General features: G+C 31.7%; 1 protein-coding gene across 4 annotated transcripts in view; it reads right to left on the reverse strand.

Annotated features, from left to right (window-relative positions):
- Window positions 1-557: 557 nt before the first annotated feature.
- The window catches only part of EPHA6 (EPH receptor A6), an 877,027-nt gene continuing 864,360 nt past the window's right edge, over window positions 558-13,224 (reverse strand). For all 4 annotated transcript variants that reach the window (XM_067739161.1, XM_067739159.1, XM_067739160.1 and 1 more), the window contains one exon: window positions 558-12,575. In XM_067739161.1, the coding sequence (XP_067595262.1) occupies window positions 12,461-12,575 (115 nt within the window). In that variant the 3' untranslated portion in view covers window positions 558-12,460. The remainder of the gene's footprint in view (window positions 12,576-13,224) is intronic.

The following is a 13,224-nucleotide window of genomic DNA, read 5'->3' on the forward strand; positions in this document are numbered from 1 at the left end:
GATACCTGTATAAGGAAAGAAAGTTTCAAGTACTTTATTACCAGTCTAAATTTCATACTGGCTTTTGGAACTGTGGTAAGAATTATAAAAGAGAGAAGAGTGAGATATGGTGAGTACAGTGCTATTCTGATTAATTCAGGATACTTTTAATATATTTTCTTACCAGCAACTTTTAAAAAATATAGAAAATCCATGATTGGTAATTTACTGGATGTTTTTGGAATAAATATTGATAGTCTAAAGCTGTTTGAACAGTTGTACATTATGTGTATCTGTCAGTCATCTGCAATTTGTATACAGTATTACCTATGCAATGAACAATTTAATGCACTTGAATCTCACAAAATATTTTGCTGATATAAAATCACTATAAAAATATGTACTAATTATTTACAGTGACTTATGTGAATTTATGTCTTGACCTTAATGCTATTATTGTGAAAAATTACAGCTATGATTTTGTCTCCAAAATTACTAATATATGTAAAGAGCATCTAGATTTAATAGACTAAAAGATAAATTATATTAAATATGATCAACACGACAATACAAAAAAGTCACAAATTCAACCACCAGAACTGTAACTTTTATTTGCTAATAGATATTTTAATAAACAGGCTTACTCCATCTGTAAGACCCTGATAATGCCTCTTAGGAAATCATAGAAAAATAAAATACAATAATTAGTAACTTGTACTTTGTACAAAAATCTTATGTTGCTCAGCAGGTAGTTTTGCTAAACACCATATTCTTTCAGCAAATAGATAGATGACATATGTAATGCAATTCACCGCAAACAATCCCTCATTGAGAGCTGAGCATTCTATAACACTATAACTTGTAAGCATGCCAGCATGTGAAAATATACATGGAACATCATAATTTTACAGTAGATTTTATAAGATGAAAACAATACCACCTTCAAGTAAGTCTGGACTACTTCGTTGTCATAGTGAAGTAGATAATAGGTAGGATTGCAGTTCTGTTGTAAACACCCTCTTACTGTGTTTATCTTTCTACCATATTGTGATACAACCAGAAAAAAGAACATAGGCTGTGTAAGGAACCTGAGTGAAAGGCATATATTGAAGCTCTAAATAGTGATGTAATACTAAAGAGAAAAAATAATGCAGTGCTGCACTTCCTTCTCACAAACAGATCTTTTCCCCTTTTTGCAAGAGTAGATGGGTACAGTGCTAAATCCATAATTAATGATAAATAACTTTATGACAGGTTACAAAGAGATACATTTTAAAAATCATAGGAAGAAAAAACGTTTTCAGTTGCAGTTTATCATTAGTCAAATATTACTCTCTGAGGGACTAAATGTCTCAACCTAGACAGTTGTTATCTAGGCATTTAATATAAATGTACTATTTAGTATTTAAATAAACTTTTTAGGATTTGTGCTACAAAGATTTTTATAACTTTTTTATTCTGAATACACTGCAACTGTCAAATCTACCATTTAATACTTGATATGGCCATTTAAATATTGAGTTTAATCAAAGGCATATTTATATGTACACATATATCTTTATATTTTTGGCTATGCTAAAACAGAAAAAAATGGAGAGCAATCTTATTCCATTATTCACAGTCTAATTTTACATCAAATCCAAAGAACAAATATGCACGTATAAATTCCAACACACTGAATTACATACAGCCTATCCAGAAATAAAGCTCCAAGCACAATGAAAAAGTCATATCCTTCCTACAGGATAGACAGGGCACAATGAAAAAAAAAAATATCGCCCTTGTGTTTCTCCTAAACGACAGATGTTTTTATATGAAAACAAAACAAAATAAAATATTGTTTTACCAAACGATTAGAGCCTTATTACCTTTATTTAGTTATTTATTTTAATTTCAGATGTGGGCTCAAACCATCTCAAAATAGTGTTTTGAGAAAATTGACAGCTTGAATATATAATACACATCTTTAAGCATTAACTAATTTTCATAAGCTTTGAATTAGAATGGCTACAAGATGTTTCTGTCTTTTACACTGTAGTAGACAAAAATAACAAAACATGGGAAGTATCTATGGCACTGAGAAGTCCTCACTTAATCTCTACATTATGGAAAGGGGACTCTGTTATCAGCATCCTTGGAAAAGCTCAGAATTCAGTTTCAGGTCTTCCAAATAAGATGTCTCAAAAATATTTAGTAAAATGGCTTTAATATATTTTATACAATAGGTCTTTTTCCTGTGGTGTATTACATACAAATCCCCATTGACTATGTTTATATATGCACATATATATGTTTATGTGTGTGTGTGTGTGTGTGTGTGTGTGTTCCCCCTTTCCAACTACTTACACATCTCTCCAGCCTATACCTGCTTCCCACTCCTAATACTGACTTTTATTTCCTCTTGGTAAAGTAAGACTACTCACACAGTAACATCCTTACATTTCTACCATAAATCTACCAACCTATCTGCATATTACACACTCTGCCTTCCCTCCCATTGTAGTTCTGTCTCCTCCTGTCAAAAACTAACCTTCCAACTTAAGCTATGAATCCTAACCCTTCTACTTCTCAAAGCCTTTTCTAATTAAATTCTCTCTTGCATAATCAGTTTTCCCCTTTCTACCAGATCATTCTCATTCATATATAAATATTCCCTAGCATCCTTTCTCTAAACACACACACACACACACACACACACACACACACACACACACACCCCTTTCTTGACCCCATATCTACTTCCAACTACTCAGCTACTGCCCTGTTCCTCTTGCTTTCTTATGGTAAAACTCCTTGAAAGAGTTGTGTATAGATACTGACTCCACCTTCTTTTCTAAAGTATCTTCTCAATCCACTTCAATCAGGCTTTGACTTCACTACTTCATAGAGACTGCCCTTTCAAAATCGTCAGTAACTTCCATGTTGCCAAGCCCAACGGCCATTTCTTTACTTTAAACTTGGCTTCTTAAAGCATTTAATCCAGATGGCCAATTGGTTTTTTTGTTCTCTACGTTACCTTACACTCCTCAGGGTCCTCTGCTGGTTTCTAATTCTCCACCTAACTTCTACATTGACATGCCTTGGATCTCAATCAAGCCCTACTTCTCTATCTTACAGGCTTTTCCCAGGTGATTTAAAAACATTAAATACCATATATATATTGATGGCTTCTAAATCTTGATGTCTAGCCCTGATCGCTCCTTGGAACTCTTATATACAACTGTCTGCTCAATATCTCCATTTGAATATCTAACAGGTATCTCAGGCATTACATGGCTAAAACCAAACTCCTGATTTTTTTCCCTCCAAACCTGCTACTCCTGCACCACCACTGACTACATTTCTTATTTTTCAAATGTAGAATTTATCTTCAATTTTTCTCTCTTCATCCCTCAGGGCCAATCCATTAGCAAGCCCTGTCTTCAAACATACCCGACATCCATCCACTTCTCTCCATCTTCACTACTTCTTCTCTAACAAAAGCCACCTTGTTTTTTCTTTTTTGCTTAAACTACTGTAGCAGCCTCATAAATGTTCTTTGACCCCCATCTCATTTTTGCCTCTCTTTGGCTCATCAACTGTGTACCAAGCACACTGTTCTCTCTACCCTCAAAACACTCTAAAGTCTCACACATTAAACTATTCCTTCTGCCTGGAATTCCCCCAGATTTTCTCATGACTGGTTCCTTCATGCTTTTCATACATCGGCTTAAATATCACATCCTCAGAGAAGACTTCCTTTACCACTTAATATAAAGAAGCCACAGTCATGCTATGTAACAATATTAATTTAATTTTCAGCATAGCACTTATCAGTACTTCTTCATTGTGTGTCTTTACCACTAGAAGGTCAATTCCATGAGACAGGGGCTTTTGCTTGTCTTGGTCGCTTTGTGTCCTCTGTGTTGAGAATAAGACACTTGTACAAGATAATGTTTAGTAAGCATTAGTTAATGAATAAATGGACTTATGGATAAATATACATTTAAAGTAAATCAGTATATATGTATATATACTATTTTTAAAATTAGGAATTATACAGTTTTGGACTAGCAAACACACTTGATTTAATTGTGTTTGTTTATTATATCTGTTCCCCATAGTGTAAATAGCTTTAACTGGACAAATCATAATTTTTTTGTTGTTGCTATTCTTTATATTAAAATACAGACACCTAACTATTTCATTTAATGGTAGAGTGATCAAAGTTGTGAGGTGGGAAAGGGAATGTTTTGCTTCCTGAAAGGAATTTTTGGATACTCCATAGAAAATAAGCAATTGATGCAAAAATGGAATAGCTTTTACCTTTGTTTGAAGTATCCCATTTGGTGAAATTTAAAAATTGAATAAACAGTGGAAAAGTAACTATAAAAATATATGTTCACTACAGTACTTTGAATATACAAAGTCTAATGGAAGACTTTCTTTTTGTATTTCCATTCATGAGAAAGTAAAAGATTTTGCTCTTTCCAGAAGACTTCATGGAATATATGACCAGTATTAGATAAGAGCAGTAGCTTCAAAAATAATAATTTCTAACCACTATGTTATGGATTTTAGCTGCAACTTCTCTGAGAATTGGAAGGTTACAAGCAATATTAGAGAGACTGAATGGAAATATATAAAGCAGTCCTTTTTTTTTTCTAATACTTAAAACAACTGAAAAGAGAAGGCAATCTCCTTGAAAGAATATAAGCATTTAGAGATCATAAGATATAATGTACAACTAATATGTAGGTCCTGTATTTTTTAGACTATGTGTAAAATTTATGTATCTGTATAAAAGCATAACTTGATTCAAAAAGACTACCCTTTCAACTCAATTATTTTTACCTGCATCTTATATATACTGTTTTTACATTTAATAAAGCAGAAGGAAAAACTTTTTATTAATAGGAGTGATATGTATAAAGTGCTTTGACAGTCTAATCAATTTTTGGGAGGCAAATTCTTAATTATATATGTCTTAGAAATCAAAAGAACTATTAGTATGGAAATGTTAATAATTGTGATCATTCAGTCTGTTAATATACTTTTAAAAAATAAATTTAAATTTTTGATATTTTGGTAAGATTTCTTTCTAATTTTATATAGCAATATATATTTTAACAAATATCAGTGGACTTATTTATATTAGAGATTCTCATCCTCAAAATGCATTTTAGCTTCAAAATTACCAGTAAGAGTAACATGACATAATTTTCAGACAGTTTTCTATTAATTTTTTGTTATTTTTAATGAGGTAATTAATAGTTTTAACACAAACTCCACTTTATATTACCTTTTTGCCTTTTCCTCAGTTTTAATGGAACTTGGTCCATTTTCATGTTCTGCATTCATGCTCTGCCTGTGATTTTTTAAAAAATAAAGTTATTTTAGAAGGTATAACTAACATTTTAGGAAACATAGACTTGTTAATTAACAATTATTCCATCAAAAGTCAAAATTAAGCTGTCAAAGTTTATACTGCATACAAAATTAAACCTAAGTATAGTTTGTGAAAAATGTGCAAAGTTATTCAAATTTCCAAGGACACAATCTAATGATGAAGTATGATTAACAAAATCATTAATAATGTATCATAAATAAAGCACATATAGTAATCTTTAAAGTCCAGTGTTACCCATATTCATGTTTGTTAGGAACGCTCAGGTATTGTGCCCCACCAAAAACAAAAATGTTCCCATCTCACATTTTGATTTTTTTCTCTTGGAGGCCTAAAACACCTAAAATTATATCAAAACTCCATATCTGTAAGAAGAAAATGAGATTTTTGCATTGTATAAATATATTAATACAATTTTCTTTAAATACATACATATGGCATAGGGAGAACAACATCCATTAAAGCAAATTAAAAACCTCCATGACAAACATTTATGCAAGTTAAACCTTATTTTCCAAGCAGCGCAGAAATTTTAAAAAGCCTCAGTCACTGTTTATTTTTATATTGTCCACGAATATTATTATTATATTGTCACTATTATTTTAAAGATACTCTTGAAGATATTGCAATAATAGCTCCAGATAAAATACCAATGGATTTTCAAACAAATTGGTTTTAACAATGCTCACATCAATCACATCAACATAAAATAGCTTGTTCAGTTACAAGTCTGTTATCAAATGAGTGGTCATTAATTTTGTCATAGAGCTTCTAAAGACAACAATTTTAAGCAGATTTATTTAAGCGTTACTATGTGGCAATAAATAAAACATGCACAGTTAAGTAAAAACTTCATTACAACTTAAAAAATGATAATACTGGGTAAATAATTCTAAAAAGAGCATAGTTACTACTTTGAAAAATGAACTAATATAATTAATTATATTCTGGCTTCTCTCTGAGTGAAGATGTGTTTACGTGAAAATTTTAGAAAAACAATTTCTATCTAAATGCATAGATATCATTCTACAAATTACTAAATGTGGAAGAGAGACTTTTAATTTATTATAAAAGCAATAGAAGAGGACAATTTAAATTAGGTAAAAATCTTGAAAGTGTATTGTTTATTCATCTTTATGATTTAGCACTGTTCACTCCATCTATCAGGATTTCAAAAAGTTAAATGATATTTGGTCTTTCAAGAACAAAGGCAAATTAAGACTGTTCTAAGGATGATGATCTATAAACATAGAAAAACCTGTATAGTAATGTTCACATCAATATTGCTTGCCATGAAAGCTCATATTTAACCAATGAAAACAAGGACATTTATCTTCAAAGTTAATAATGCCTAACTAAATATAAAATTTGATTTAGATATATGAAAAATGAAGGTTCTCCTGTCCTTGGAGTTTTCTTTAAAATAATATATTATTTTGGAATAAAGACAGTTCTCCCTTCAATCTCTCTCTAATGAAATGGAGACTCTGATGCTAACTAAATTAGAATCCTGAAGTAGGGTTGTCCTTTTATTATTTTGTTGAACACCTTAAAGTCACATCTCAGTTGTTCTGATTTACAGTTTGAGTTGATAACATTATCTTAACCAACAGTAAGTTTATCATGACAAATTAAAGATTAGCCAGAGGTTACAAATAATGGAGGAATATGGATGAGAACAGAGCTTTGCTTGAGAGGAGATTTTCACTAATTCTGGTACTTTTCTACAACTCCCAGGAAATTGTGTTGTTAATCTGTACTTTATTTCCTAATCGAAAGTAGATACCACATCTTTATATCATTACATTTAAAAGAGATCTTTCGTCGCTTTTTATATTCTTAAGATGAATTAGGTTTAAAAGGTAGTGGAATTCTTCTTTGAGATCTTCCCCTTTAAATGAAATAAATAAAAAATTCCCTTAAGAATATAGAGATTTGGTATTCTGATAAACTAGTGTGGAAATTCAAGTAAGAACCTTCTTTATTTTGTTTAGCAAGAAACTTTGCTTTCAATGGATAAGTGCAAAAGTGTAATAAAATGGAGGTGACTTGGTAGCATTAAGAGAAATACAACACTTTGTATTTGCCAGATTCTTTTCCAAAAGATGAAGTTAATTTTTTAGTAGTGCTTTGCTATCCATAGTAATTGAAAAGTTTACTTTTAATTTTTTTGTATCACTTTTAAATACAATAATTTTGAATCAATACTGATAAGCTAAAATAGACTTTTAAATCTATTCTAATATGGCAAAAAAGCCAATGCCAACCAGGTTTTTGTTAACTTCTTTTGAATTAAGAGCAAAGAACCTAAGTCTTCCAATTAAGATGTAAATATGCTTTTTTAAACATTTTATTTAAATCCATCATTAATTTGAAATTGGATATAATTATTAGTCAGATGAAAGAGGATTAGTTAAAATTACATTTTGATGACTTGGATCTTCTTCTGGATCTTTTTCCCCCAGGGGACACGTATATCACGTCACATCCTCTTATAACAAAAAAAAATACATTTTATCCTCATAAATCTTCGAAACCCTTGTCTAATACTTATCTTTTTAAGGGAATAGTAAGAGAAAGATGGGGTATTTATTCTTCTGGAATATAAGATTTTTCTTTTCCTTTATTTCATCTAGTAATAAATGTGCTCTGGTCATGAGTAATCATCTCTTTCCTTTGTTAAATATATCATGTTTGAAAGAATTTTATGCAAACATTTCAGCTGTATACTCATTATTACATTTACTAAGGCCAGTGAATTGGCTTGGGCAAGAGATTACCCCAGAATCGTTTTTGAAAAATGGCTGATGTTTTCTAACTGGAAGTACCTTTGAGGTAGTGAGCCTACACCTGAACTGAAAAGTATGCCACTGGACAATAGAAGTATGTGACTCCTGAGGAGGATCAGCTGTTAACAGAGAGATTCTCTTAGAGAATCCAGCAAGTGTGCTCCCTTCTGCCAGAGGAAGTGTGGAGTGTTCTATGGAAAATTTGAGGTCCAACATATTTCTTTCCATAGGACAAGGTTTTTTTTTTACAAGGTTTTATTTCACACTGGACAAGGTTTTATTTATTCAATGTATTTTTGTTCTGTGGAAAGAACTAACCGTTAGTGACATGGCAATCACAGCAAACATAGCAAATAGGCTCTAACCTCTAAGTTTTAAGCTTAAGAGTTACTTGAACGTAAGGACACTACAGTCAAACTCATCTTTGCCATAAAATTTTATGCATGTAGGAGACACCTTATAGATATTTGTTAAAATGAACTAAAGTTTACACTACCTGTATTGAACATTATTATAAAAAATTGAAAATCTGTTGAAAATGTTGATCATAAAAACCAAAAGCTGGATGACTTCAGTGCCTAGTGCTCTAATGGAAGAATACCATCAATTTGACACAGTGTGCTCCTCTACCTTTTGGAGTCTTCATATAAAAAGCACTAAAATATTTTTGGATCGAAAGTTAATATGAGTCTTTGATACTTAATGGAATTTGAACTTGGAAAAGTTAAGTTGATGATTCTAAAAGAAGTGATTATATCTTCTTCTAATCTCTTTGTTATATAAAGACATGTACGACAACTGTGAGTTGATAACAGTTTTTGATTCATAAAATATTTATTTCTTTTAAATTTATAACACATTTCCCTAGCTAAAGCAGTAGGAAAGGACCATCTTCATCCATTTTGAAATTACTTTCCAAAGCACTTAATTTCCAGTTAATGAAAAGCCAGAATTCATACCCTCTGTATGTACAAATGCTCCCATTTATGTGGTAGGACCCAAAACACCTAGTATTGGTGAACATTTTGAGATAAGAGATTTAACTGACTGCTTTACAGAGTAGAAATTTGGTAGGGAAAGACATAAAAATGGCTTTTTAAGAAAATTGTGGTTGGGAGATAGGTAATGTAATTCATTCTTCACCACATCTTCCGAAGACCTCCTATAAAGACTGCTTTTCAAGGATTAAATTTGGATTTGTTTTCCATGCATGCGCTGAGTTGGGCCTTAAAGCTGTGGCTGGAAAATTTTTTTTTTCAGGTATTTAGTTGGATAGATTTTAAAGAGTAATACAGAGTGAAATAAGAAATCCTTCTTGATTATGGCATGCATAACTTATTTATCAAGTTATAACTCAGTGCAAAAGTGCTGTAATTCTTGATTTTTGTTAAACCAAGAGCTTTGCAACTTCTGATGGCTTTTTTAGTGTAATGATTTACATACCTAATCTCTCTTCTTGGTTGTACATTGTTTTTACATTTTTTCCCAGTTATGTCTTATATATACTATGAGATAATGAGTTGACTATAGGCTGGAAACTGACCATGTAGAAAATTTTAAAAAATGGTTCCTTCAGCTGTCTGATTTTCAAAATCTAAAAAGCCCCTCAGTAGTATAGACTAGGAAATTTAAAATAAAGCAGGTACATGACTATATATGCATATTTTAGTTATTAAAGATTATTTTTGGAGGCTTGTGATTTATGGAAGTTACTCATTTTCTTTCTATCATTACGTTCTATGTTATGAATATTAAACAGCTTTAATTACTGAATATGTGCACTAGTAAATCTCAAACTATTTCATGTAAAATTTTCAAATCGTGATTGGTAGGCAGTAAAGAAATAGATATACTTATTTTTTAATGTTTCTGTTTAATCTTGCATACCTTGTTCTGACCATGATGAGGTTCAAATTTACACTAAAGATTATCATGCTTACAGTAGCAAAAAATATAAATGTAATATAAATGTAAATTTTAAAGAGGATTGGGGGTAAGAGACAAAGTGAAAAGGCAGTTTTATAATACTACAGAAAGATGTTTGGGAAGGAAAAAAAACTATGAATTAACCAGATATAGAATAGGATCATTGGATTTTTGAAGAAAAAAATTCTTAACAGAGAATTTAAATCTTGCAAGCACTGAATGCCCATCCCATAGAAGTTTAAATACTTTATAGAATTTATTTCATCAAAGTATACAGATGTTGCTGACAGAGTCCTATGGAAGACCATAATTATTCTATTCCTTATTTTCTAAATATGTTTTTGTTGTATTATAAAAATAAATATATATGATTAATAAATTTAATCTGCTTTACATCTGTTCTTATTTAATATATATTTGAAGATAGGTAAATACGGAAATTTTATATTTCCTCTAAATGCATCCAGATTTGTGTAAATGTAACAAGCAAACTGCAGACAGTCTGTGAGTGATGCATGACCATGCAGGTGATGGCTGGAAAATGTTGCTAGCTATTTCTGACACACTTACTTAAAAAGTGATGGATTTCCCACTTTTTTCTTTTTTATTGTACTTTAAGGAATACTTTAAAGACTCTTCCTTCTAGCTCTCTCTGTTTCTTTTGAAATGAGAAAATTTTAGCTGTGGGAGGCAAAAATCAGAAGATAAATCAACAAAAGAAAATATGTGGAAGGGTCTAGTCTAATGGGACAATCAAAAAATCTTAAAATAGGAAAAAAAAATCAAGACTCCTTTTATAGCAAGAAAACTACTATCACCAAAAAATGTAATTTAGGTAGGAATTTGAGGATGTGGGTAGGGTACCTTTATCTGCGAGATCAAATAAAACTTCATTTTTATATGAAATCAGCATCTTCAGACAACCTGCTCTTCTTTTTCTCTTAAGACATTCTCACTACTCTTCCACCTAGCACAGCAGTTATTTTTATAGTTTCACAGGGAACAGCTGATTTTATAATTGAATTTGTTCATACGACATTACTGTTTTGATAAGCTGACTCAGCTTAATTCAATGAAAAGTATATTTGCCTGTTTTTGCAGCCTCCAGAAGATTTTGGCAACAACACACCTTAGCTGTGTTTACATTTTTATGTTACTGTATCAAGGACTCAGGTTACACACAATTCCTTTATGCTCATGTGCTAGATCCGTTTATACCCTCTTTGGTGTACGCAGCGGCATACTTGTCTCTTGGAAGGTTTGGAAAACAGCTCAGCATGTTCGTGTAACTTATTTTTACAAACAAAACATAAAAATTCTTAAACTTGCAAAATGTACCAATATTAGACAGTTCGATGTGTTTATTTTCTTGGGCCACCATGTAACTATCATAAAATTCTGTTTAAATTAAAATCTTTTTACGTTTAATCTAAGGCTATAATCGTAGATCTTTTATTCAAAGCAATTCTGCTGAGAATAATTTTCTTAATCCTTTGATAATTACTCTTGCAAACTTGTGAAGATGAACCAAGGAAACAGTCATGGATTATTCCATGCTTCACTCTATTTATAGCCTTTAGAGCAATGGACTCACTCTTGGTCTTTCCAGGGGTGATCTTCATAACACAGTAGAGAAATATACTATAGTAAGTAAAAAATTAGAGGGGAAAGCCTGCCTCTAAACTGCCACCTACTACGAAATATGTAGGACACTATAAAGTTAATTTTAAAAAATGACAAACCAAGACTTAAGAAGTTTTAAAAGCATAGTATGTTTCTCCCTCACCCTCCCTGATAACTTCCTTCTCACCCCAGTCACACTTGACAAGAATTCACTACATGAAATCATTGGTCTTTTCTGCAAATAATTCTAACAACGTCAGGCTTCGACAGGTAAAGTATTGTAGGATAGAGTTAACGATATGACCCACAGAGTTGAATATAATTATCTAAAAAATAAATATTCATGTCAGTTTGGAAGCTACTCAATCACAAAACATGAAAGCAAGGTCAACTCTTTCTTTTTAATCTACCATCAAACTCTAAATACATCATTACCCCCAAATTCCTTTGGGTTAAGTCCTTGAACACTTCCGAAATACAATTATACAAAGTTACGCATCCATGCTGAGTTATTTACCATTGTGTAATGATAATCTGCAGTGGGCCAGGGTTTTATTTGCAGGTTATTCAGAGAGGAGGTATGATGAGTGATTTTTAAGTCCAGGTTGGAAGCATAAACAAAGGGTGTGTGCCCATAGTCTGCCAGGAGACTGCAGTTTGTGAAGTGATGTTTGGAGAATCAGAAGAGAGGGTAGTAGAGAGGATATCTTTCATTTTAGAAATGCTGAGGCACAAAACACAGGTGCTTGTAGTACTTTCATACATGAAATCCCTTCTCCTGTATGTGCATCATGTGTAAACGTAAAGTCTGTATACTGCTGACTATTCGTCTCTGGTGTCCAATGAGTATGACTCCAATTCTTCTAATATCACTGTGAGAGATTGAGAGAGAGAGAGAGAGAGAGAGAGAGAGAATATGAACATTTAGATCTGGTAAGTATGACAGAGAGGAAATGAACATTTAGATATGGTAAATGTGCCCCATGTCAGATTTGCCAAAAATTGTATACCTGGTAAAATGAGAGTTTAAGCAGAGATATAAAAGAACATCAGGAGTTCGTTACCTTTTTCTTTACCCTGGTGCCAGAGAAGGCGTCAGGTCAACCTTAGATTTAAGGGTACAAAGAATTCAGGTACCGATGTAATGTTCAGATATTTCATAAGCCCAAGGGTTTTATGTAATTATATAAATTTTCAACAGTATTAGCAAAATAGCATGTAGGATAGAAAGTATAATGTGGACTCCATTTTAATTGTCATGGTCTTTCAATAATCTGAAAAAATGCCATTATATTATGTTGAACAGTATGAAATTACCATTACTATTTTACAACAATGGCAATTTAATATGGCTTCACCTACTAGTTTCAGTATCTTTCTTTTAAGCACATGTTGAGCATTTTCACTGCACCCATGAAAGGATAGCATTTGAGAAAGTGGAAAAATGCTGGACCATTATAACATAGAGAAAAAGCTCTGAGATAACATAATATTGTATTATTACAATTATTACATTTGATG

The sequence above is a fragment of the Pseudorca crassidens genome, chromosome 5 (genome assembly GCF_039906515.1).
Source record: "Pseudorca crassidens isolate mPseCra1 chromosome 5, mPseCra1.hap1, whole genome shotgun sequence".
Taxonomy (NCBI): Eukaryota; Metazoa; Chordata; class Mammalia; order Artiodactyla; family Delphinidae; genus Pseudorca; species Pseudorca crassidens.